Source organism: Meleagris gallopavo, chromosome 19, assembly GCF_905368555.1.
Source record: "Meleagris gallopavo chromosome 19, MGAL_WU_HG_1.1, whole genome shotgun sequence".
In the NCBI taxonomy this organism is placed as follows: Eukaryota; Metazoa; Chordata; class Aves; order Galliformes; family Phasianidae; genus Meleagris; species Meleagris gallopavo.
Window position 1 is genome coordinate 7,637,658 of NC_139422.1, and position 26,689 is coordinate 7,664,346.

General features: G+C 41.5%; 1 protein-coding gene across 9 annotated transcripts; it reads left to right on the top strand.

Annotated features, from left to right (window-relative positions):
* Positions 1-26,657, top strand: SEC16A (SEC16 homolog A, endoplasmic reticulum export factor). Of its 9 annotated transcripts, XM_085239498.1 has the most exons (33): positions 6-348; positions 3,038-5,620; positions 6,389-6,871; positions 7,351-7,496; positions 9,554-9,639; positions 10,421-10,556; positions 11,066-11,264; positions 12,299-12,476; positions 13,120-13,262; positions 13,455-13,516; positions 13,729-13,867; positions 14,114-14,356; positions 14,662-14,759; positions 15,242-15,323; positions 15,512-15,629; positions 15,855-15,966; positions 16,238-16,343; positions 16,569-16,709; positions 16,819-16,932; positions 17,560-17,764; positions 17,943-18,191; positions 18,603-18,691; positions 19,657-19,704; positions 19,890-20,048; positions 20,655-20,732; positions 20,905-20,961; positions 21,255-21,366; positions 21,685-21,822; positions 22,425-22,525; positions 22,930-23,004; positions 23,704-23,763; positions 24,622-24,696; positions 25,075-26,657. In XM_085239498.1, the coding sequence occupies exons 2-33, from the start codon at positions 3,113-3,115 to the stop codon at positions 25,141-25,143; spliced, it is 6,609 nt and encodes a 2,202-aa protein (XP_085095624.1). In that variant the 5' UTR covers positions 6-348; positions 3,038-3,112; the 3' UTR covers positions 25,144-26,657. The 9 variants fall into 9 exon arrangements, with proteins under 9 accessions (XP_085095617.1, XP_085095618.1, XP_085095622.1 ...); XM_085239491.1 differs by having other exon boundaries at positions 1-348; positions 3,038-6,871; positions 21,688-21,822; XM_085239492.1 differs by having other exon boundaries at positions 1-348; positions 3,038-6,871; positions 18,603-18,682.
* The last annotated feature ends 32 nt before the right edge of the window (positions 26,658-26,689 follow it).

A 26,689-nucleotide genomic window follows, 5' to 3' on the forward strand; every position in this document is an offset into this window, starting at 1 on the left:
GGCCACGGCATCGAGGGGCGGGCGCTGTCAGAGCCGCTTCCGCCTTTCGGCTGGTTGTTTTTTTGTTTGTTTGTTTTTGCCTTTAACCCGCCGGCATTCTGCCGTCCCCCTTTTCGCCCTTAAAGGAACGAGGAAGGAAGAAGGGCAGAGAAAAGAACTCGGCCAAGCGCGCGGCGCCGGCCCTGCACGCGCCGTGACGTCATCGCGCGCGCGCCGTGACACGTCGGCGGTCGGCGGCGGAACTGAGGCCGGATGTGCCAAGATGGCGGCGGCGGGGGGGCACGGCGCTGCGACCGCGAGGGGGGGCGGCGCTCGGCGCTGAGGGGATCGGCCGGCGGCGGGCGCCAGGTACGGCGGGAATCGGCTGTGGGGAGGGCGGCGCGGGGCGGGAGGGCTGGGCGGAGAGCGCTGGGCCCGAAATGCCGGCATCGGGCCCGGGAGCGCTCCGTGCCTCGCAGGGAGGCGGCGGTGGGGCCGGGAATCCCGGACGGGCCGAATGTGTAACGTGGGGCCTGGAGCTGAGCGGGGCGGATCGCGGGGCAGGGCTGTACGGATGTGCGTTGTCGTGGCCGTCTTACAGAAGGGGCCCCGCCTGGGCCGGCACCCAGCAGAACTTCAGACGGGGGCAGATTCTGTGCTGTTGTTTGTTTGTCGCCCGTGTGAGGGGTCAGGTGTGTCTGCTTTGCTGGAGTACAGCTGGTGCTGGCCCAGTCGGGCGGCTGCCTGAAGATGCAGGGATCTGCTGGACGTCTGGTGGTGGAATAATGAACGCTTTTATTTTTTGTTACCACCAGTCGATCTCATTGAGCTTTGTGCTTCTGGTCCCCGAAGGGTTCTTCTCCCAGCACAGCCGTAGTTGCCACTTATGAGGCAGGCAGGAAGCAGTGAGCGGTGTTAAGGCAGAACGTCCCCAGTCTGCTTCTGCTTGTACACAGCTGTTTGCATTGGGAAGAATTGAAAAACCAGTGGCCCAAATACTGGTCATAAAGGTGCTCAGTAACCTGCTTTGTGGGCAGATTTATGTTTGAGAGCAGTTTATCTAGCATTGGGAATGGGATTAAATTAATTTCCCCCAAGTTATTTCTTAGTATCAATAGAACTTCACAGAGGACTTTGAAGTAGTGAGTGTAGGCATATTAGATGAGTTTAACGATAGCCTTGTCCAGACAGTAGTTCTGGTCATTTTCTTTCTTTTTGGTAATGTTTTCTTGGCATATCTGGAAACATCTTCTGCAGTTGTTGTTGCTGGTGATTAACGTTTATCAGTCTGGTCTATTATCCATTAATAAACCATCAGAAAGTGCAGAATTACTGAACTAGATAAGGCAAAGAGTTGGATCTTTGGTTGTGTAGTTACTTAGAAATTTCTTACAAGCATTTCTCTGGATTGGAGGCAGGGAGGATTGGTATCTCTGAGCTGCTATCTTCTGTTTGAACTAAACTGCCACGGGCACGCTGGTTTTATTTGGACTTAATTCTTCAGATATTGCACGCTTTTACTACTGTGTGCAGTCTGTTAATATTAACTTTTCTTCTGCAAGGAATCTGGTGCCCTCGTGTTGAACCTCTGTAATGCAGTGATAGGAATCTTGTTATGGGGTTTCTAAAGCAGTGCTGAGAAAGAAAACTCACACTGACTTTAATTAGCTAATTACTAGTACAGGTTGTTACAAGAGTGGGAAAAGTATTAGGGTTTTGTGTGTGTGTACATCTGGTAGGACAGGAAGGAATGAAGCCCACATCAGAAATTTGGAGTTGGGTATCTGAGTTATGAAACAATTTGCTTTTGTGCTTGATTACTTCAAACAAATAGTTTTTCTGTTAATAACAAGATCTAAGCTTAGGGTTTGAAGCAGTCAAACAGGTCTAGGAAAAGTGTGGATAATGAGAAGAGATGGAGAGACCCAGTCTCTGCTGATTGGTGTTCTTGGCCCTTCGGAAGAGAAGCCTAGATTATACACTGGAGTGTTGGGTTCTTTGGTGATGAGTAGGAGAGATGTTCCCCAGGGTAAGCTGTACTGACTCTGATACAGTCTGTACAGCATGCTTTTTTCGTAACAAATTTTCATTATAAACCTACGGAACACATGTAGATCAGCAGTGTTCACTCCACGTGTCTTTTTGCTAAACCAGAATTATTATTATTATTATTATTATTATTATTATTATTTGCATTTAAACTTTTCTACTGCTGTTAAAATTATACAACTGTGACTTTTCGATACGAGTTCCTCACCAGCCATCCCTGGAGGTGCCAAAGCTGGGCTGGGGCCCTGGGCTGCCTGATCTGCTGGGGAGCAGCCAGTTCATGGCAGGGGCCGGCTGGGCTTTAAGATCCCTCCCCACCCAAACCATTCTGTGATTCTGTGAAGTTCTTGCTGGCAGAGCTGGAATACTTCTGTACCTGTCCTGCAGTGTGACTGTCGCTCTGTGATGCTGTGCCAAAGTCCTGCTAAGGTTAAAGTGAGAGCATCGATTAATTAGTAGATGTGGGTGGGAGTTGATTGCATTGCAGCATTCGTCTATGTGAGAGAATATTTCTGGTGAAAGCAGTTTTCTTTCTCAAAGTAAATGCTACCACTGTCCTGAACGATATTTTATTTATTTAAACAAAAATGGGACACGTTCTGTTCAAGTGAGCAACATTTGATGAGCTCCTTCTTGAGTGCTTCTCTCATAACCTGTAAAAAGATCCATTCACGTTGGGAAACAATGCAGCAGAGATTAGGAAGCATTGTTTCTAACAGTGACATTTTCTCAATGCATTTTAATTACGTTCAGCCTACTGTGGTGCTTGCAGGTTCTGTTGCATTCTGACTGTCGCTTCATTTTGCCTTTTCAGTGTTTGGTGTTTCACTCAGCATTAAGCTTCATTAATACGGTACTTGGATTTAGAATTACAATGCTGGGTGTGAATCTCTTATGTTCTAGAGAGCAGAGACATCTTTTGTTTGTTTTCTTTCTAAGATAAAAGTTGCTGAAGTGGTACATATATTGCAGGAAAGGAAAATGACTTGTCATGTTTTTGTCCAAACAGAGTGGAAGAAGGAATTTGTCTCCAGCATCCACTACTTGTTTTTCATCTGGCATCTGACCCTGCTGGAAGGCCACCATGCAGCAGCCTCCGCAGACTGTTCCAGCAGGAGCAGCAGCTCCACCTCCTGCAGGCATTGCTCGGAACACGTACTGGAGAAGCGCGTCGCTCAGTAAACGAGCAAATGCAACAGCTGCCCCCATGCAGCCTGTGACAGACCCTTTTGCCTTTGGCAGACAGACTCCACAGGGTACCCCTTTAGATAATCCATCCAAGGGCAATGCGTCGGTTATGCAAAGTTCTTCCCCAGCGGTGTTTCCGCAGCCGGCCGTTGTGCATGCTTCGCCGTCACACGCAGGGGACAATCCTCATGGACTGCATCCTTCTCTGTCAGCTTCTGTATCTCAGCCAGGAGTAAATAGCAGTACGTTTTCTAATGTTCCGATTCCTGCGCCGTCCCCAGGATATGTCACAAATAGCACTACAGAGGTGCATCCAAATGCAGATCTCGGACTCCATGGGTCTGCGGTACCATCGCATTATAATGCAGGAACAGCGCTTGAAAATTCTTTCAGCGTGCATCCTGGAGTGGTGTCTATGTCAAACAGTCCTGGAGGTAGGCAAGATGTTAGCAGAGATCCAAGCGACGTTTCTTCTGGACCTGCTGCAACAGCGCTCTTCCCTCCAGCTCCTCAGCAGCCTGTGTCTCAGTGGAGACCTGTTCAAGGTAACCTGCAGTCTCCAGTTCGAAATTTTGTGCCCTATCCTGAACCACATTCTCAGACTGACATTCATAACATTTCCCAGTCTTCTGTTAGCACTTCTCATCCTCCGCCGCAGACTAATGTACAGCATGGTCCTGTACATCAAGGAGTTCCACAGAATGCTGTGCAAGCGCCTTTAGCTGTTGGTTGTGAAAAAAATGGGAAAAATGGCTCTGCAAATAGTGGTCATCACGTGAACAGCTTCCAGCCTGGAAATGTCTTTAGACAGAACACGGAGATGACAAATGCTTGGTTAAATCAACCTTACCAGGAGCAGTTCTACCCACAGCCACCGTTGCAAGACTCTAGCTCTGTTATTCCTACAGCTCAGGAAAATAACCTCCAGAAACAGTCTCCGGGTATGTCTGTAACATCAAATAGACCTATTCCCACAGACCAAGACTCAGGAAGTCTTTCCATGTTTTTCAAAGGGGATGAGGCAGAAAATGAAGAAATACTTTCATCTGAAAAAAATTACATGGTTGAGAAAACTGAGTTTGCTTGTCAGCCACATTCGTCACCCTTGTATCACCAGCCAGTGCATCCTCAGCGGGTTCCAGCTAACGTTCTCTCTCAGGCTCAGATGGGTACAGGTTCAGCCAGTGAGATGATACAAAAAGGAATGGATGTCCAGTATTTTCCTAAAATTCTAAGTCAGCAGGAGGCACAGGCTGCTAAGCAATCAGTGTTTGTTAGTGATGGCAAAGCAGGGGTGGGTGATGCACCTGGGAATGGTGGGTCACAGTATGAAAATGTCGAGAACCTGGAGTGCATACAGAACCAAGAAGTGCTGCCAAGCGAGCCACGTAACATGAATGCTTCATCCCCTTCTGCTCATCCTGATCTGTACAGATATGGATCCTTACCAGGTCAGATGCTTCCAAAGAACGCTGTTGTGAGCCATGCTGAAGGAGGACCAAATCTGGAGGCACCTGATTCATTAGCTCATCCTGTACGACCAGATAGTGTGTCTTCAAACTATAGCAACATTAGCCATAGGAGTGCTTCTAGCTCAGCAAGACCTCAAGAGCAGGTTGGTACATTTATTCAGCAAGAAAGTGGAAAGCCCGATGAGGAATCTTCTGCTCGCTTCTTTAAACAGATAGACTCTTCTCCTTTGGGAGATGATTCAAGTGAGATAAATCCAAACAAGAGCTACCATGGTAACCTGTCCCAGCCTCCAACTCCGAGTCCTCCTAAGCCCACAGGAGTATTTCAGACAAGTGCAAATAGTTCTTTTGAGCCCGTGAGGTCCCACGGAGTTGGTATAAAACCTGCGGAGATTGACCAAGCAAAAATGGTGGTTGAATTAAGGGAGAACCACCCAAACCAGAAGAACACCAAGAAGCGTACAGCTATGCCTGCTGCATCACCAGGCAATCTTGAACAGCCACCAGATAATCTAGAAACTATTTTCATGCCTCAGGTGTACCCTCTGCCTCTTGCAGTCACTGGTGAAGCTGGAAATATATTGCACTCTGGACCTGTTACGGAAAACATGCAATCTTTGTCTGAGAGAAGGTCTTCCACAAGAGCTCAGGGAGCAATTAAGAAGTGTGATAGCCCAGCAACGACTTTGTGGGCTCACAATGAGTTACCTAATTTTGGAGGAAATGTTCTTCTAGCTCCTGCTGCTCCTGCAGTTTACGTACCGGCCAAACAAACTGTAGAAGTAATTCAGCCACCAGAAGAAGGCCTGTCTAATCAGCAGCCAACCAAACCAGGGAGTATTGCTGTGCAGCCTTCCCAAGATGGAAATATATCATCTGAAAATCTTGAGAATCCTCCCAAAATGGGAGAAGAAGAGGCACTTCAGTCTCAGGCAAGTTCTGGTTATGCAAGTTTGTTGTCTTCTCCACCTACAGAGTCTTTGCAAAATCAGCCTATCCTAATTGCTCAGCCTAATCAAAGTTATAACTTGGCTCAGCCAATTAATTTTTCTATTTCTCTATCTAATCAGCTAAGCAGCAATGAGAACAGTCAGCCAATGAAGGATTCCAGGGTTGGGGACAAGCCTTCAGTTGGTCCCCAAACATCACATGCTGGTGGAATCATCTCTGGGGAAAATGCACTGTTGCCTGTGATGCAAGTTGGATCTCTGTTAGCTAATGCTCCTCCAAATAGTAATCTGTTAAAACATAATTTATTACAAGGCCCTGTTAATTCCTCTGATATTGCTTCTAATCAGCCTGCAAACTTGCTCATGAAAACACCATCTAATTTAGCTCCTGAAGGGCAAAAGAATGTTAATTTTGAAGGTTTTGCTCCTGAATTTGCTAGCAAGTCAGGGGCTTATTCATCCATCTCTCCTGGGATGAATCTTCCCAGTGGAAATACAAGTGCATTGCTTCCACCTGTTAATTCTGTAGTACAGACCAAAAATTCTGTAAATCGTTCAAGTAGCAAAGAAGAAGCTGCTGGAGTGCTTGATTTTACAGTGTCACGGACGTTGGAGAAAAGCAGTGCAAGTAATTCTGTGCAAGTGCATAATCAGTTGCTTTCTGGTGGTCCAGTGTATCCTCAACAGCCAGTTGGCAGTGCTGGTCAAGTGGGTCCCGAGGTGCGTGACAAACAACATTTCTATCAACAGGTGACAAAAGATGTACAGCATCAGGCTGTGCCAGACAGAGCTGTACAGGGAGCATTGCCATCCCAACCACAAATGCAGGCAGCTCAGATGCCAGCGTCTTCTGGGCAGTCCTCAGCTTCTTCAAATTACCAGACTGCAGCAGGGACGAAAGGCATGCAGACGTCCCAGCAGTGTGAGAAGCAGGAGCTGAGGAACCAAGAGGCAAGTTCAGCACAGCTGCCAAGCCCTGATAAGCAGCCGGGTTCTGGACAGCCAGCAGGTGCTGTGGCTCCCGCAGCTCCTACCACCACCAGTCAGCCAGTGCTGCCAAGTGCACAACAAGACCTGCAGCGTCCTCCCCTGCCTCAGACTCCTCAGGATGCCTTTGGTCCACCTCAGAACCCTTACTACTACTACAGGCATCCTTACGATGCTTACCAGCCTCCGTATCCACCACCTTACCCTCCTCCAGATCCCAGAACAGCAGCTCATCTGTATTACCTGGTAATTTTTCGTTTTCTCCTTTCTTCCCCCCTTGATATCAGTCATTTTTATCTTTGAATTAGAAGCTTTAATAGTTATATAGGGGTAAACCTTCAGTGTAGCATTCGTGTCAGGATTTAACTACAGGCAAAATTTAATGGCAGTAATAAAACTTACACTATAAAGATTCTTAAAGCAGTTGCTAATATTGCAGAGATGTCAACTGTCAACGAGAGCAACAGATATTGCTCTCATCTGCTGCCTCAGATATTGGCAGTTTTGCAGAGTGACCATCATAGTGGATGAAGTAATCTAGAAGTAATGTTTCTTTCTTAAGTTTTGGGTATGAATGAACTTGATATGCCTTGCCACGAGGGATACCAAAATCTATCCTGTAAACTACTGGTCTGTATCTCTTTGTCTATCACAGTTGTGGTGTTTGTGGCAATTATTCTTGAAGCTGGGAGGCCTCTTACCTTACGTGTCAATGTCTTTTGTAGGAGGATAGCTATGGACAGTATGACCCACGGTACAGGTACTACGACAGCAGCAGCACTGCTTATATGGAGCCTGGGAGTTACCGGTATTCTGAGCCTGAACGTCCTAGTTCCAGAGCTAGTCACTGCTCTGATAGGCCCTCTTCTAGGTATGCAATCCCTACACTGAATAAAGGTCTGGTATGTTCTAAAGCACTGAGTGTAATTATGCCTCAGAGTTTTACAGCAGCGAGGAAGTTCAAAAACTCATTCTGTGTTGCCATAGGAAAGTATGGTATCAAATGCCACGTCTGAAAAGGTACTGATAGGATTCCAGCTGTCTTTTCTGTTGCTGAAGCTCACTACTCCTTTCATTCGGCTCTCTAGCTGGTTATTAGCTTTCCTGCCAGGCAGAAAGTCACTGCAGCAGACTTAGTGCTGAAGTTAGCTCTGTGCACTTGTGCTGTGAAAGAGCAGTGTATGTAGGTCATGGGTTTGTTAATCAATGCCAGTTATTTTTCTTGCTAGCACTTAGAGTGGTTCTCTGGTTCTGTTCATAATTGGCACTTTGGCAAACTTGTGGGGCTTTGCTTGATAGGCGTAGCAGCACACGTGGCTCGCTGAGACAGGGATGAATCCAGGGAAAACGTACCTGGTGTTGTGTCAGGTTAATTTGTGTGATCGTTCCAGCTTTGTGGACAAGCTTTCGATGGAGGTCAGGCATGAAAAAAGGAGAGCTGTAATCTGCTTAGTTGTATGAAGTGAGAATTTTCAGAGAGAAGCAGTGTTTAAATGCTGCTTGCAATTACTATGTAAAAAGCAGAAATGAAATCTGTAGTATTTCTCAGAAAGCAGCAAATCACCTCCCAGGGATTGCTGGGTCTTGATCACTGTTGCACAGGTGATTTGTGTGAATTTCAAATTCATGACAAAATATTACTACTGTATTATCTAGTGAGTAGGTTTGCAGGTTTCCAAGAGATCCCCAGAGAACAAGTTCTGGAAATGATGAAACCTTCCATAGTATTTGTCTGTTGTTTTTGGTGGATCGCTCATGGGGCAGATTTCAAATTGAAAGCAAAATTCTACTTATTGTTAGATTATTGAAAGCTTTGGCTCTGAGAAATAGAAAATAATAATAATAAAAAAAAAAAGCATAACCATGTGTGATAACTTCTACTGTTGTCTGAATTGAATCTAAGTGCACTGTGATCTCTTGCAATGAATAACACCTAGTAGCACTGAGATAGCACTCTTGCTGGTTTGTGCTCTTCTTGGGTATTATTTTTAAGAGGTTAAAATTTTCATGGGGGCTTTGGACAGATGAAATCCTGTTATCTGTCAGTGTTGGTGTGATGTCACGTGGATGTAGGCTGTAGTACAGCACTGCAGGACAGCAGAGACAAAGTGTCCATGTCACACAAAGGTTGTGTCTGAGAATTTCCTGCAGTATATCAGTGATGCGTTGATTTCCATAATGAATTGGTGAAGCAGAGTCTTAAATTCAGTTTGGTGAGGTTAAGGGAATAACATCTTTCTGAGGAGGGCTGAGAAGATTGGTTGTGTGGATAAACCTGATCTGATAAGATCAAAACTCCTCTGCAAAGATCTGTGCTGTGCTAGCAAGCTTCCCACAGGTTTTTCTGGTGAGGACTTGTTTGGCCACTTGAGAGCTTGCACTGTGCTATGAATAGAGTGTTGTAGAAGAGTGTGAAAGTTCCTGTCATTGCACACTGTTCTCAGATCCCTTTCCTTCCTGTGCATAGATACAGATATATCTGTGTATACAGAGGAGTCTTTGTGAGTGTGTACACATGTGAGTGTTTATATCCACACGTACATGTTTTCACATACGTGCATCTGTACATGAATGTGTATCTGCATGTGTACAAACATACCTGCACACACTGCACTTCTGTGTTTTTATCTAACGTTGTTCTGCTGGCTTTGTTTCAAGAGTTGTGGGATAGTGTCTCACAAATGGCATACAGTAAAAGCTTTTAATGGCCACCCTTTTCATTTTCCATCAGAAGTGGTATGACGTACTAAAGATAACTACAGTATTTGTAATGCATATTCAGTGATCTGTTGTGTGTTTTTAGTCAGGTTCTTGTGGTTTTTGTCTTCGTTTGCTCAACCAGTAGCTCTGTAGTTCTTATCTTCTGAGGACTTCAGAAGAACTTAAAAGAGGAATAATGACTTTTCATGCCTGTGAACTTTCTTTCAGACAAGGATATCCTGAAGATTATTATGCAAAAACTGGATGGGCTGATTATTATCCAGGCTATTACCCGAGCACGTATGATTATGGAGGTAAGGTGTCAACATGAACTCTCTTTTGCTACAGAAAGAAATTTATGGAGAAAATGAATTTTAAGTTTGGAGAATTATTGTTGTTTTTTGGGTTGTTTTTTTTTTTTGTCATAATAAAAAGAAGTTTATATCCTTTCCACAATCAGAATAGCTACAGTTGTTAGAAGTTGGTCTTTGGGCCTGCTTTAGTACTTAACACCATGCCATCTTTCCTGTACTTTTTTTATTCAGCAGAAGTATTAATAGAAAACAAAGATTTTTCTTCCATCTCAGACTTATCTCTCTCTTTTCATTAAGAGTCATACTCTAAGTGTAAAATTGTTTTTCTTCAGTGCTTTGCAGACCTGCCATTTGCTGACACTCATCCTTGGTGTTTAACCTGCAGGCAGTGTTCTAGAGCAAAACTTAGGTGGAGTGTGAACAGAAATTGAAGTTGGTTTTGTGCATAGTTACCTGAACGCTCACAGGGCCCTTGTGGTGTTGGTATTCTGAAGGCAATTGCTTATATGGTGCCAGTAAGGATTATAAGCAACATCTGTCCATATGCTGAGGCTCACTGAAGACTAGTAGCAAATATTCTGTTCCTATTTGCTGAGATATTATCATGCTGTGGTTAAATTTGAAAGCTGTTAAAAAAAATCTGGTGGTAAGCACCGTCCTCTCAAGAATACCTGGCTAACTATAATAACCACATCTTTCTGTCCAAATCAGCAGAGAAGGGAAAGATAAGTTGTAGGTAATGACTTCCAGTATCTAAACCATTTCTTTTTATCTTCCAAAGATCCAAGTCGTTGGGAACGTTACTCATCAGCTTACGACCCCAGATACAGAGATCCTAGAAGTTATGACCAGAGGTATTTGTATGATGGTGAACACAACCCTTACCAGAAGAGAGAAGCATATCCATACAGCAACAGGTCTGTCCATTCAATCTGTGTTCTCTCTGTGCTTTTTCCAGAACTAGGGCAGAGAAGGGCCTAAGTGCTAATTGTTTGGAGAGCTACCACTTATATGTGAATGGAGGCACACAGTGTAGTATTATGCATCTCATAGTTATTCTTGTTAGCTGTTTTGCTTTAACGTAAATAAATTAGGAACAACAGATGAGCTGTCATATCAGCCTCAAAGATTTAAGGCAAATATGGTTTGGTGTTTTTTTGTTTTTTTTTTTTCCCCCCAGATAAGATAAGCATTCTTTCTTTTCCTAGAACAGCCTTGGAAAACGACATTGGTCTTGATTTTGAGTATTCTAGATGAAGTTCTTTAAGCAGTCTCTGCTTGTTTACTGTAATAAATACCTAAATCTAGGAAGTAATGTAAAAGCCCTTCCGAAGTTAGGTACGGTTTCCTTCTTGATAGGTATACAGTGGAGTCACTTTCCTTTGGGATATGGGCGGGTATGTTTACTTTTTTTGCTGTTCTTTAGACATGACCGATATGAGGATCGTTGGAGATACGATCCTCGTTTTACTGGAAGCTTTGATGATGAAACTGAGCCTCACAGAGATCCTTATGGTGACGAGTTTGATAGGCGCAGTGTTCACAGTGAGCATTCTGGTCACAGCCTGAGGAGCTCCCACAGTGTGCACAGCCACCGGAGCAGCTTCAGCTCTCGTTCCCAACAAGTGAGTTTCAAAGGGTCGCAGCAGTATTTCAGCTTTGCTGGGTCTTTCTCTTAGGAGTGGGTAAGAAGTTAGGGATAAGTAAATATTCCTTTTTTTTAATCTTGGAAGGATTGCGTTCTGTAAGTGAAGGCTGTTCTGTGATACAGTTTTGAACTTGGTGTTTAGCACAGCTGGCAGGAGAACTTTAACCAAAATCAGTACTCAGCTGTGCAAGTTGCCATGCATGCGTTCGCTCTTTGTGAGAACTTTGCCCTCACTGTGCTTGGCTGTAGTTGATAATGTCTGGCTTTGTGTTACGTCACTTTTCTCATTGCAAGCATGTGATCTGTTAAAAGTCTAACTCAGCATTTGTATCACATTATCTTGACTTTAAAATCAAAACCAAATCTAGCTGATTGCTCATCTACTTATGCTATAAATACAAATACCTGAAAAACAGAAGGAATATTCAGGACCTTGTTGTAGTAGAGTCTTTACTAGCAGATCATGTGTTGTTGCATCATGTTTCTTGTGTTAGGTTGTTCTCCTGTCTGAATTCCAGTTGTTTTAGTAGCATTGGAAGTGGTGTTGATGATCATCTAGGCGTTAATTTTTAGGCACTGAGTGCCATTTAGATACCCATCACATTGAATCAGGTGAGATTTTCTGTCAAGGAGTTACACTGATTCTGATCCATAGTGGTTGATCCAGCAACGCCTGGGCCTGGAAGTAATGCCATAATGGGACTACTGACACAAACATGCAGATGGTCATGTTCAAGTATGTTCAGTTCACTCCCCACAGAACAAATAGTAGTAAAAACAGTGAGGGAGGGAGAACACTAACAGATGCTATCTTCTATAGCCTGTTGCACCAGGTGATATGCAGGGTAGTGTTACCAAATGAAGTGATGTAGTAAGCCTGTTTAAAGAGCCTTCTGAAGAACTGAAGTGGGTGCTGGGTGGGAGGGAATGCTTGCTGCCTGGACCCACACTTGCAGGATTGCTTGCTTTGTGTAACTTTGCTGCTAACAGCTACTAATGTGATCTATTTAGAGCCAGCTGTATAGAAGTAACCACGATTTAACGGCTAATGCATATGAAACTGCTGCACAGGCAGTGTCACTGCACACAGATTACCCATATGGTGGATACGCTCCTAACTTTGATGGACAACAGCCTTTTACAGATTATGGCTACTCGACTGAAACTGGATGGTCAGCTGTTGATCAAGGTATTGGCACCACTGGGGAGGGAGGAGGGAAGGGACTGTGCTTGTGAGGCTGCCTACTGGTGGTGGTTTGTGCTTTTGTTCATGTTTGTAGTGTATTATACCATTTTCCTATGTTTGTTGAGTCAGTTAGCAGGAAAATATTGCTACCTGCTGTGTGTGCACACCTGAACAAAATTGCTCTGTTCTTAGCATGAAGATAACTTATTTTCATGGAAGGGCAGTAGTTAGATGGCAGTAATTAGATGGTGATTAAATCTTTCTTACGTCTGTAAACATTATTTAGACGTGTTTTTAAACTTCATTGCTTGTGCTTTCAAGGGATGATTAAAATTTAAGTTAAACTTCAGATTTATCCACAGTATTTTATATTTTAATCATTTCTGTGGAAGAGGTTTTCCAGAGTAGCCTTTATTTTGATGTCATACATTTGTACAGAGATCTCACAGACACGTCTAAGACAGGTCCTGAGTTGAAGCAATAAGTGAATCTTAGAGTTCTTTAATTTTCAGAAGATCTTTAGATCAATTCATTTGTTTTAATGTTTAGTCAAAGTGAATTTGTTTTTGTTTTTTTTTATTTTTTACTTCAGTTGCACGTCAGATCATCAATTTTTTTCTTGTTTTATCTTTTCTCCCTCCTTCAGTGCCCTTAAGGCCATTAACGCCTGAGAAATTTTCGGTGCCTCATCTGTGTGCCAGGTTTGGTCCTGGGGGCTTCTTAATAAAAGTACTGCCAAACCTGCCTTCGGAAGGACAGCCAGCCCTGGTTGAAATACACAGCATGGAGGTAACCTTTAAAGAAAAAAATGGGCAATGGAATATTGGCCTTTCTTTTTGGGGGGAGAGGGGGAGGGAAGGGAACTGTGGTCTACAGATTGTGTTTTTTTAATATATCAGTGCATGTTATCTTTCTGTTGTTTGATCTGTAGCTGTAAGTGGTAACTTTTAACAAGTCTTGTGCTTTGTGTTTGTGTTTCAGACTATGTTGCAACATTCTCCAGAGCAAGAAGAGATGAGAGCTTTTCCTGGTCCTCTTGCTAAGTATGTCCTAACAGATCTCAAAAAACTTTTTAGATTCCATTTCCTCATCTAATATTTTATTGTCCTACAATTGTAAGTTGCAAGGTTTAAATTAACTCAAAATATTTGTTGTTTTTCACTTGTAAAAAAAAAAAAAAAAATTAATTTGTTCCTCATACTAGTCACAATAGCGACATGAATGTTTTACTTCTGTCTCATTTCTTTTTTTCCAGAGATGACACCCATAAAGTGGATGTTATTAATTTTGCACAAAATAAAGCTACACAATGTTTTAAAAATGAAAATTTAATTGACAAAGAATCTGCCAGTCTGCTCTGGGACTTCATCGTACTGCTGTGCAGGCAGAATGGGGTATGTCTCACTGCTTGAGTTTTTATCTAGCCTAAAATACTTCATGCATAAAGGTGGTATTTACGTAAAAGATGGTATTTATACATAGTCACCTATTCTGGAATAGCCCATAGATTGATGGGAGCAGGTAAACTGCTCATTTGTGCTCAAAGGTTCTGATAGACACTTGCTGAATTGACAAGCAAAACAAAGGCAGTGTTGAAGTAACAGTTCTTCTTGTTTGTTTCCCCCTGACACACACAATAGACTGTTGTGGGAACAGACCTGGCTGAACTTCTGCTCCGAGACCATAAAACAGTATGGCTTCCTGGGAAGTCCCCTAATGAAGCAAATTTAATTGATTTCACTAATGAGGCTTTGGAACAAGCAGAGGAGGAATCTGGTGAAGCACAGCTCTCGTTTCTCACTGATAGTCTAATAACCACAATTGATAGCCTTGAGAAAGAAACAGAGAGATTCAGAGAGTTGCTGCTTTATGGACGTAAGAAGGTGAGTGTTCATGCTGTTACTCCAAATGCTGTGTGAATGTTTTATTTTTCAAAAAATCTGAAAGCTCTGAGCATCAGTGAAAACTGTTTTTGCAGCTTGCAGTGCATGTAATAATTCATGATGCTGCAGCACACTGATGGAAAAATACGTTCATAAAATGAAATTATATTCTTGTGTTAGCGTGTGACCTGAAGAAACATTCCTTCAGTCAGAACACTACTGTAAAATGATCACCGATTATCTGAGTTAAATATTAAGTTAAATATTAAGCTATCACCAGGAAACTAATTTCTGTATTAACTTAGGATGCTTTGGAATCAGCCATGAAGCATGGCTTATGGGGTCATGCTCTGCTACTTGCCAGCAAGATGGACAATAGAACACATGCAAGAGTTATGACCAGGTACAGCTTTGCTTGTTGTTTGTTAGTATGGTGTGGTTACCTGTTCTGACAAAGAGATATCTGGTGCTTCAGAAATCTTGATGTTAAAATCATGAGTTAGCCATTTAGCTTGTGCGAGATGTATGCTTTAGTTTTATCTGTGTATTCAGTTGATGCATGTAATCTGTTACTTTCACTTTTCTGAGGTCTGGAGGCTGTAAAATTAAACTTGAGAAGTTTAATTTTGATATTTGATATTTTAATATTTGAACCCTATCATCCATGGGCATGAAATTGATATATGTCATATTGGCAGATCCAAGTAATCGATAATGGTTTTCTCTTGGTTGTTATCCTTTGGGCAATTGCTTATTCAGTGTAGTATTTTCAAACAGCACTTCCTTTTCTTACACTGAGCAAGATTAACAGTGACTGAACGTTCAGTGCAGTTTAACTCCTTACCAAGTGTTTATTTCTTGTTTTTCTGTTTAATGTCTCTCTAGATTTGCCAACAGTCTCCCAATTAATGACCCTCTGCAGACTGTTTACCAGCTCATGTCTGGAAGGATGCCAGCTGCGTCCACGGTAAGGCTCCAGTGTGAGCTGCAATTGAGTCTTCAAGAACTACTGCAATGACAGTACAGTTAATAACAGCAAACCTTCCACGTGCTTGCTCTAGGTCAGATAAATTCTCTTAGTCCTTTTTAGGTTTGAACACTTAAATGTGCAGAGCTCCTGCCGCTGATTTCTCTAATTAATTCTTCTGATTTTAGTGCTGTGGAGATGAGAAATGGGGAGACTGGAGGCCACATCTAGCAATGGTGTTATCCAACTTGACTAATAACGTGGACTTGGAATCCAGGACCATTGCTACCATGGGAGACACTCTTGGTAACTCTTTAGGAATTAAATGAGGATGACTGAAGGAAAAGCCTTTGGAAAAAATTTAATTACTCAGCTTTTTTTTGTCTTAACAAACAATTGCTTTGTAAAATGTCAAGTGTGACAGTTCTGTATGGGCTTGTCTGTTTTGTGAAGCTATTTGAATACAATGGCTATTCAATACATGCCATCAAGACATGAATATTCTGAGTTCTATTGCTTATTTTTCTGCAGCTTCTAAAGGCCTGCTGGATGCTGCTCACTTTTGTTACCTTATGGCCCAAGTTGGTTTTGGAGTTTACACGAGGAAGACAACAAAGCTTGTCCTAATTGGATCAAATCACAGGTTTGGATTCCCTTCTTAAAACAAAACTTCTTTGATGCAAAACAGAAAGGTTAATGGCTAGAGGGAGTTGCACTGTGCCCTTCAGCAACATCTAGCAACAGCTGGCTTTGAGAACTGCCTGATGCCCTGTTGCTGTTTGAGGAGCTGAAGTTACTTGCACTGTGTGTCTAATGGAACTATATTTCTGGCTATATCTCTAATAGATCTGTCTCATTGATAACGTTTATATTCTTTAAGTAAAGTAATATTTTTCTTCTCCCGTTCCCAATAGCTTGCCATTTTTGAAGTTTGCCACCAATGAAGCTATTCAAAGAACGGAAGCCTACGAATATGCACAGTCACTAGGAACTCAGCCTGGCTGTTTGCCCAACTTCCAGGTGAAGACCTGTTCAATCTCTTATTTTCTCAGATTTTTGTGATGTGTTAATCTCTCATACATGCTTTATTCAACGTACAAAATATTTTCTATCTCTTGCAATGTGAAATATTCATGAACAAGAGAGCAAGATGGCTCTTTCCCTGTTTTATCAGTTAGTATCAGTTCCATTTGATGCTTCCAAGAATGTTCTGACCACTTAGTTTATTTTGCTCGCATTCTATAGGTTTTCAAATTCATCTATGCTTGCCGACTAGCTGAAATGGGACTTGCTGCTCAGGCTTTCCATTATTGTGAAGTGATTTCCAGAACTGTCCTTAAAGATCCACAATACTATTCACCTGTACTTATTGGCCAGCTAATCCAGGTAACATAGGGAACAACTTTGTATTAGAAGCTTTGTATTGTAGGTGATAAGCTGTGGGTGAAGTCACCATTTGTTGGCTGGTTAACTTTGCAGTGCTTCCTTTTTCTAGATGTCATCGCAGCTGCGCCTGTTTGATCCCCAGATAAAAGAGAAACCTGACCAGGAATCCTTTGTTGAACCTTCGTGGTTAGTAAGGCTTCGACATGTGGATGGACAGATCAAGGTACTTCAAGAATGTACTTTCTAGCACAAAATATTCCCTTCTAAGGATTAACGTAAACCAATTTTAAGTTACTTGATTTGTATTGACAGCTACAAAGACTTGATGTTTGTGTGTGATGACCTCGTGTAATATTACGTTGTAAAATACAAGTACTATAACTGAAACCAAGAGGATTTAATATACTTTAGTGCCTTAAGATTTAGTACAGACTACCTTAAAAGGTAGCTACGTTACATAAAATAGACTTTTTTAGTACTGTAGTGCAAGGAAAATTGCAAAGTTCATTAGATTGGTTAAAAAAAACAAAGTAAACCTGAACAAAAAAGTTTATTATGTATTAGTATAGCTAAATTTAAACCAAGTGGAAGACCTTTATATAAGGAGACCCACTAGCAGTATGAAAATTGACCTAATTAACTATGCTTCTGTTAGAAACAAAAACCTAAGTGCTTTGGTTGAACTTGATTTACAAGTAGATGACAGCTGTTTTTTTTTTTTTTGACTAAACAGTTAAAAGCAACACTATACTGTTTTCACTCTTAAGCTTTCCTTTGCTGTATGTTCCCTTGGTTATGAACTCAACATCAGGTAGAATTAAAAAGATCTTATTTTTGTGTGTGTGTGCAGGAGGGTGCAATAGCTTATAGCACGGACAGATCCACGCCACAGCAGTACCCATGTAGCACACCAAGCTCTGAATTAGACCATACCAGTCAATATGATGGAGCAGGAGTTGGCCACGACGTGGGCCCAGGTGCTGAAAATGCATTGTTAGCATCCTTATTGCCCAACATGGCTCAACAGATGCAAAGCGTGCAGCTGATGCCTTCAGGTTAGTTCTTATATCCTTCTTCATGACAAAGAGTGAAATAGATATTTTGGGTTTCTAATATGAGAAACTCCTTAAAAGGACTGTAGAAACAGTGAGACTTCAATTCTGCATTGTATGATCTTATTCACAGGTTGAAAGGTTCTGTTTAGTTGTAATTCTTAACTTTTTTGTACCTTAGCTCCTCAGGCTATACTTGATGGGTCAGCTGCTGGGATTCCACCTAGTGACCAGGAAGCTGTTCAAAGTGTCCCTTTCTACCCTGTGGCTTCTCAGCCTCTTGGTCCAGGACCTGGCTTTGCACCTCCAGGATTTTCGAATCAGTATGGAGCTGAGCCATCACCACTGTATTTAGGGTCAACACTACCACCAGGAGGGCCACCACAAGAAACTGAACCACGGGAAGAAGAGCAGATGAACCTGGAAACAGGTCTGGAATCTTTGTAAATACCTCCCTTTTTTTCTAAGGGGAATAAAATATCTTAGGGTTTAATACAGAGCATCTCAACGTTTATAAAATAGTAAGAGAGGTCTTGGGTAATTAAGTTTAAAAAGATAATGTGAAATTACAGAAATATCTGTGGGAAGCTTTAGTATTCATCCTGCTTGTTGGACTTAACTTAAAGGGAAGGTTGGAATCAGCAACTGGTTGGAATTGCAATTGAGGCATGATGCAGAAAATTGCCTGTTTTATGGAACTGCTGAGTGCAGTGCAGTTGGCTGTTCTGTTTGTAAGGTCTGTGACTTGGAGCATCAGGGCTTCTGTCCTGGTCATCAGCTTGTAGGATCTTGTTGAACTCTACACCCCCTCCCTAGCTAACAGTCTAATTTTGCTTTTAAGGAATGCAGAGAATTGCCTCGGAGTCTCCTTCACGAAACTCCTTCCCTGAACAGAGAGAGGAAGATTTCTACAACAGAATGGCAAGAATGGTATTTTTATTTTATACATTCCTAGCAAAAGTCAGCTGCATTACATGTCTTTGCTAACACAGAATGTATTGGGGATTTGTCTTGCACTTCATCTAGATTTTGAAGCTTTATTTTCTCCTTTGCTCTTTGTCCCCTTCAGTGAAATAAAGAATCAGGAACTATTATGGAACTCTCTGCCATTTTTAATTGCTACAAAATTTTTTTAATTGGATGAGAGTGCCAGGCTGTTATCTGAAGAGTTTAGTGTTTGTGTTTTTTCTTTTTCTCTGGTCTGTCTTCCTCTCCTACCTCCAAAGCGATTCTTCAAGAAGAACTTGAAGCGTACAAGTGAGACAACCAGTCACAGTTCTGTGAATGAGTTTTAAAAGCATTTAATCGTGACTGGAAATATGCCCAGTGTTTATCAAAATTCCAAAAGCCTTTCTAAATGTATAGTATTTTCACTGCTTACATATTTCTAAAGTTGATATTTCCTTGGAAGTTACTTTGGTTTCTTGTTTGAATGAATTAATATAAGCATTTTTAATAGGGATACATTAATCAACTGATAAAGGTTGTGGAGGATCCTTAGCTATACTTACAAAAGAAACTGGTGTGGTTTTCTTTTGTTTGTTTTTCTTTTAGAGAGTTGCTATATGTAAGGGTTGAAAGTGAGGAAGGTGGGGGTGGAAGCACATCAATCACTACCTGGTGCAGCAGTTCTGTATCTTGCCTCTTGTGGACTGATTGTCTGCCCAGCAGTGACCTGCTGTAACTTTTCAATGGACTAGCTAAATGGCAGTGTAATTACTTGGCCAGACTTCAGCTCTTTTTCTGTGCCTCCTGCATGTCAGAAGGCATAGAAATATCCAAATAATCGGCTTGAATGTTTTGAATGCTGTGGGAATTTGTAATGAAAAGTGCATGTTGTGTCAGATACTTAGCTGCTTGCTTATTAAGCATGTCCTGGCTTTATATCTAATCAGGCACCAGAACGAAGATCCAGATCTGCATCTCAGTCTTCAGCATATATGGTATGCCATGATTAGGGTGTTTGTTCTGCTGATTTCATAATCTTATGTGTATGTGCTTTTTACTGATGTATTTATAAGTCCTCCTATTACTAACTTTTCAAACAAAGAATTTGTGTAGCAAGCTGGACTATTCTGTTCACTCCAGCAGGAACAACGTTGTGCTTTCCTGTATATTTATACTACAGGGCTATGGACAAAGATCCCGGACAACTTCAGAGTCCTCTGCTCATTCTGTGGGACGAGAGAGATCTAACTCTGCAGCAAAACAGCCACCTCCTTCTCCACCTGTTCCTGTGGGGAAAGAGACTAAAAAAGAAGTGAAAAAAGAGCCAGCATCTAGAAAGGTACACTTGATAAGGAAGGTAGTAAGAGGAGATTCTTGGAATATGTGGTCAGTCTCAGGCCAGGGCACGGATTTCAGAGCAGCTGAGTAAACTGTCTGATGGTGTTTTTTGTCTTGGCTATTGCAACCTCTAGATGTTATCATGCCCACGTTGTAGTTTGTGCTACCGCTGCCTACCTTTACAAGCACTTCTGCATTGCATACTAGCTGCTTGTTTTCACTGGGAATGAATTCAAAGCAACTTCCCTTTATTTATAAACAAATAAAACCTGTTTCTTTCATCCAACTCCTACCACCACAGTGAATTCACTTCTGTGTTCTCAGTATTTGTTTGTTTTTTCCATCTTATACCAATCCTTTTTTCCTGTTTTCTCAGATTGCTATTTAGAAGCAGTAGTTGTCATCTCTGGCTTATCACTTCTGAATTCCTTCTTCCCTATGTCTAGTTTAGCTGAGGACATCTTTCCTTACTTTGTTTGTTTTTTTTTTTTTCAAGTTAGAGTTGAAGTCCCTAACAGAAAACAAATTACTAGATGAAATTGTCTTTTAAATTCCCTGTACAGGCAGTGTTGGGAGAACTATCTGAATAGGTGTATTTATATTTTAGACTGGTGCAAACTGGTTTCGCTGGCTGATGGGAAAAGGAAAGAATGAAGCTCACCTTCCAGATGACAAGAACAAATCAGTAAGGCCTTTAAGTCACAGAGCTTTTGTGAATTGCAGTTTGTTCAAAATGGCTTCCTGGCTGTCGGCTGACACTTGTTTTATAAAGTGAAGAAGCGTGCATAAAACTTGTAAAATTATGTTTATTCCAGCTTTGTTGGAAGGCCTAATCTTTGACTGTGATTTCCTTGTAGATTGTTTGGGATGAGAAGAAGCAACGTTGGGTTAATTTGGATGAACCAGAAGAAGAGGTAAAAACCTGAACTGTTTGCTTCTCCAAGCTGACAGCTGGCTTACAGTTTTCTTTCACCTATTGTTGGCTTTTATGAGCTGCATTTTACTGAATTCAGGTTAAAATGTGCAACGTTTTGAAACTAATAAACAGGTTACGTATTTGTATAGTCTACATACTTAGAAAACCATTTGTATCCTCAGATGCTTGTATGGATCCAGAAATGACAACTGAGTTTAGGATGGAATTTATTATAAACTCCCATTAGTCTATGATGTGGTTGAGGTTTTTTTCTTTTTGTTCTCTCTGCAGAATAAGCCTCCACCACCACCTCCAACAGGATTTCCTAAAGTTCCTCAGGCTGCTCCATCTGGGCCTGGAGGCCCACCTAGTGCCCCTGTCAACATGTTCTCTAGAAGAGCAGGTAACAGACAGTTTTACTGGTTGAAGTATGGAAGACTTCAAACTTTGTATTGCATAAAATACGAAGATAAACTTCCAAGAAAAGATAGCTGGCAACTCAGTGATGTCATGCAGCTCTGGCTCTTGCTGGCTTCTCTTGTGCCTGGCTTCTGCCTTGCGATTGCTGTCACAATAACGCTGTGGCTTGGATATTGTTTGTATCCCTGCAGTGCTATTTGCTGATTTTGAAAGACAGTTTAACCAGCAGGCAGTTGAAAATAGAGACAGGGATGAATTACACAAGGCTTATTTCTGTTATTTCTGAATTCCTCTATCTTAGCAGGAAGCAGAGCCCGTTACGTTGATGTTCTGAATCCAGGTGGAACCAAGTCCAGTGGTGCTGTTCCTGCACCATCAGACCTATTTGCACCACTGGCACCAATGCCAATTCCTGCAAATGTGTTTGTTCCAAACGCAGGTATGTCATGAGTGGATCAGTTCTCAACGAGGTTTTCTTGAAGTCGCTTTTGCCAATGTGTGTTAAGTAGCCTCTGAACATTTAACAGAGAAATTGGAGTTAGTGGAGTTGAACACTTTTAAAGAAAGGTTGATCTGGGATTGCAGAAAAACAAATTAGACCTATGTCTGTACTCTGCAGTCAGAGGTGGTTTTTTATTTGCTTTGAGTTTACCAAAAGGCACCAAAAAGTAGGATTTTCTGTGCCTTTTTAAAGTTCTTTAAAGCCATCATAATAGGAAAATTTGAACTGTGTAGTGTTCCTATTTTGCTAAACCTAGTGCTCTCATTATTTATGATCTTTTTTTCTAAGTTCACTACATACTGTGTTGCACCAAGGCTATTTCTGTGAATTGCATGCATCTCCTGCTTGCAGACTTGTAACAAAACTGAGGCATCTAAAAATACGAATGCTATACTCTTTAAAATTACCTCTTTTTTTTTTTTTTTCTAGTAGAAGATTGGTATTGTAGAATTTCAGTTCTGCCTATGACCCTGCTTCTCATTCTGTGAAGTCAGGCACCCTGAGCTGGTGTGTTTGACTAAATCTCATTTACTTCATAGTTCCAGGGGACCCTCAGCCAATGGAAGGGAGTGGTGCAGCAGAGCAAACACCAGCTGCAAACCAAACCAACACAGATCCATCTGCAGCTGTTGATCAAGAGGTGAGTTAGATTGAATTGCATATGCAGGATATTCTAACTTTGTGTAAATAATTCATGATTCCCAATAGACGCTTCCTAGCTGCAGAATAAATAAAGCATGTTGTTGTTATACACAAACATTTGCTACGTTTAGTTAAGGAATTGGATAAGGGAAGTGAAAATGGAGGTAGGGAGTACATGAAGACTTGCATCTCCTAACTTGGCAGAGCTGCAAGTTCCGTGTGTGCAGTATGTGTCAGGAAATGGAGCAGGAATGCAGGAAGTAGCCATACGCTGCATATTCCATCTGACTCAATGGATTGCAATGCTGCTTTGCTTTGGGATTATTATAGTAAAAATGTGAAATAGGATTGTGATCAGTTAGAGGAATGAAGATTAATAAATAGTGCATTGTTTTTCTTTAGTATTTAAACCCTGCAGTGGTCCCACCTGGATCTGGACTTCCTGTTTCCAACCCTGACGGCTTCCAACCAGGCGAGGTAAGAGTTGACTCAGTGCAATTAGCTACTGAGCTGTGTATTTCAACAGCAGTGGTCTTACAAGGCTGGCTAAAGCAGCAGTTGAATAGAATAGTAGATAATCTCGTGTAGGTTCTATTTACCTATAAAAGGTTGGACCTGAAGATCTTGGTCTCTTCCAACTTGTACTGTTCTATGAGTATGTGATTGATTGAGGGGCTGGTGACCAGCCAAGCTGAAATCATATGACTGCCTCCAAAATTGTACAAAAAAGACTCGTAAATCCATAGGAGGAGTTCAGCCTCGGTGTATTTCTGTAGTGTGATCTGTTCTAAGTAAACTTGAGTACCTTTTCAGAGTGAAATATCAGTAGCACTTGAGGATCTCTTCTTGCCTTCGTGCATGCACATAATTTCACTAATATTAAATGTGAGAGACAGAGATGAGAACAGATTGCTGTGTGCCAGGCAGAGTAACCTTACCTTTATTCCTACTAAATGTTTTCTATATCTGTATAATTTTGTGCTTTAAAAAGTCCATTTGATTTAAACTAACTTCTGGCTTTACATTTTTTATTTTTTTTTTAACGTGAAGTTGGTTTAACCTTTGGCAGAGTGAGACTTTTATAATTAAATAAAACAACTGAAAGCTTGGGGCAGTGACATGCATGACTTTTTTATTTGTGTTTTTTTGTATTTGTGTGTTCTTGCTGTTTTGTAGCTTTCGCGCTCTAGTTCAATGAGTTCATTATCACGTGAAGTAAGCCAGCATTTTAATCAGGTACATGTGGCTGGCTATTCTCATTTATGTCAACATATTTACTTTTCCCCTCTTTATTTTGCATTTGCTCATGTACTAATGCTGCTTCTAGCCATTTTTCCCTCTCGTTTCACTGAAATAACAGTAAATGTGAAAGTGACTAATGATGCAGTGTTCCTTTTAACACTCGTTTGTGTTAATGAGAATGCACGTAACCTGGGCATGCTTCTTGTTCATGTTCCTAAGAGAATCACTTAATAATGTTTATCAGCTCTTTCCTGGGATACCAAAGTAGTCAATCAGTTAATAATAGCAGCAAAACACCACCTCCCTAAATGACCCCTTGAAGCAAATCCTTCTCGTTCTGTAACTGCTTGGCTCAAGTTGGTAGTAATGCTGTTCCTTTTTCGTCTACCAAAGCCCCTGTAGGAATTAAATGAGTGCTTCATCTCTGCTGTAAGTTTCAGTACTGTGGGCTCGCTGTAAAAGGAATGACACAAACTCTTTCTGATACTTCTTAGTAAAGCAAAACTTGACGTAGAGTGTTCATTTTGGGGCAAGTCTTAGGTCTACTAACAAAAGCAGGAGGTACTAACTCAGTGAAGTTGCACTGGTGTCTTGTTTTGGTTTGCATGCTGTGGATTCTCAGAGCTATTTACAGTTTATGCATGTGACATTGTTTTGCCTATTCCTACATTAAGCAAACAACATTAAAGATACACAAGCTGTACCAGCACTTGCTGCAGTTGTTACAATATGCTGCTCCGTTCATATTGTTGGCATTATTACTGTGAATATTTTCTGTGTGACTAAGCAAACCAAGTATGAGAGGCGGTGAAGCTCTGCAGTTTTCTAATTTCAGTGTAATCTCCTTTCTAGCCTGCCCCTGTACCACCTTCTGGGGAACCGTCAGCAGGAGCAGTACAGTTCTACAATCCTTCTCAATTTGCACAAGTGAGTAAAGGCCTTCTTGTTACTTTCAAATGTTGAACAAAACCATAGACTTATTAGTCCATCGAGTTCTAACAAATAAATGCTGCCTGAGCAAATCAGTTGTGCTGAACCTTGTTTATTAAAGGTAGATGCGGACTGAGGTCACTTAAACAACTTGGTGTGGCCTTAAATATCAGTACAAACTCCATCTTCTTTTGGATAGCTTTTTTTTTTTTACTGTTTAATCTGGGCTGCTGCATGTAGAATGTGTACGCAGACCAGTCAGCTCCCTTCAAATAACAATTCTGGGATCAAAACTTTACTGACAGCATCTGTATTTTGTCTCCAGTATGGCATATTTTACACAACATTGGTTTTATTCGCATCATCTTTTTTCAGTCTCCTGCAGTCACTGGAAGTTCAAGGCCAGGAAGAATTGGGCAGAGAAAGTATCCGACACTGAAGTAGTTTGTGATGGCTTTGTTTGGAGTTCTCATTCACCTCCTGGATATATGAAGAACTGCTCAATCTTATGGCACGTGGTATCAGAGCCAGCTGCAGGTGACATGACAGTAATTGAATGATGGATGATTTTTTTTTTCCCATGGGTCTCCCAGCTTGCACCTCATCTACATAAATCATCACCAAACGTGGAATATATGTAACTCTTCCTTTTAAAGAACTGGCTAGAAATAGCTTCGCTGTGATAAAGAATAGACACGAGAGAGGGAATAGTTGTTGTCTGTTACAAAAACTATTCATAAATTGCACAGGCAATTTATTCTTTAAAATTATTTTAAACCTTCTAGTGGGACTTTCAGAGATATAGTTTCAGGGATTCTTTAATTTCTGAAGGATGCTCCCCTCCCTGTGGGGGGAAAACATGTCCACATTGTAACATGACACTGTGGCCTTAAGAGGACCATGCAATTGTAATGCTTATAAAACAGGACTTGGTTTATCAGTGTATGAAATTCAAGTTGCTCATCTGCAAAATGCCTCATGCTAGTTTGTTTTCTGAGGGGGGGAGGGGGCCACAGCTCATCCAAATAAATTGACCTATATTGAATGAAAACTGTGACTGTAATCTAATACTAATTTGATTTGGATCTTATCTAGTATGTATGTAGTTTGTGGTTTAGGCTACTTGTAAAGCAAATTGTATAGTCTGAAAGAAGCTCTCTGTATAATAGCTGATGCTGTACTATTTGATGAGTGTTACTGAAGTGCAATACGGTTACTTGCTTTCTCTCAAACTTCTGGCACTGCATCATTGAGGTGGTAACAGCTGGGAAGCTCGCTTTCTCTTCCTCTTCAATGCCAGAATCAGCATAGTACTGTTCTTGAATTTCCATTACTAAAATAACCAAGGTCTTAAGTAGCTTACAGCTGAGTTTCAGATGTACTAAATGTAGGTGGGTTAGACCTCTACTGCTGGACTTTAAAATCCTTAGGTCTAATATAGGAAACCTCGAAACCTATGATATGCAACTTTCATATCGACTGAAGAATCTGAATCGTCTGCAAAGAGAGAAATAAACCTTAAATATTTATTAAATCCTTAGGCCATATTTTATTTAGAATTTGCCACCAAACTGGTTGGTTTGTTTTGTTTGTTTTTTTTTTACTTGAATCTCTGCCCAGGAGTAGAAGCGATGTGAATGTGGAATTGCCTGTGTTGGTCCCTGGTTGTTTTCCTGTTCGTGAGATCTCGATAGCCTTACATCCGTTCCAAAGGGGTTATGCAAAATGCTGGTGGGGGGATCTGCAAACCTTTGCATGGGGGGCCGGGCACAGCGCGGTGACTTTTCTATGGCTGAAGCCTCTGGGCTCCCTCTAGCTTTCTCCTTTCAGTAGAGACTGCCAGACATCTTAATTCAAGAAGGCTTCCTTTGAGCTGGGAGCGGCTATCTTTCCTAAGTGTAAGATTTGACACTGTAAATTCTTAAATAAAATATTTTGCGCTCTGGAGCACTTTCACATTTCACTCCTCCCTGTGGTTCTTGCTTTAGTC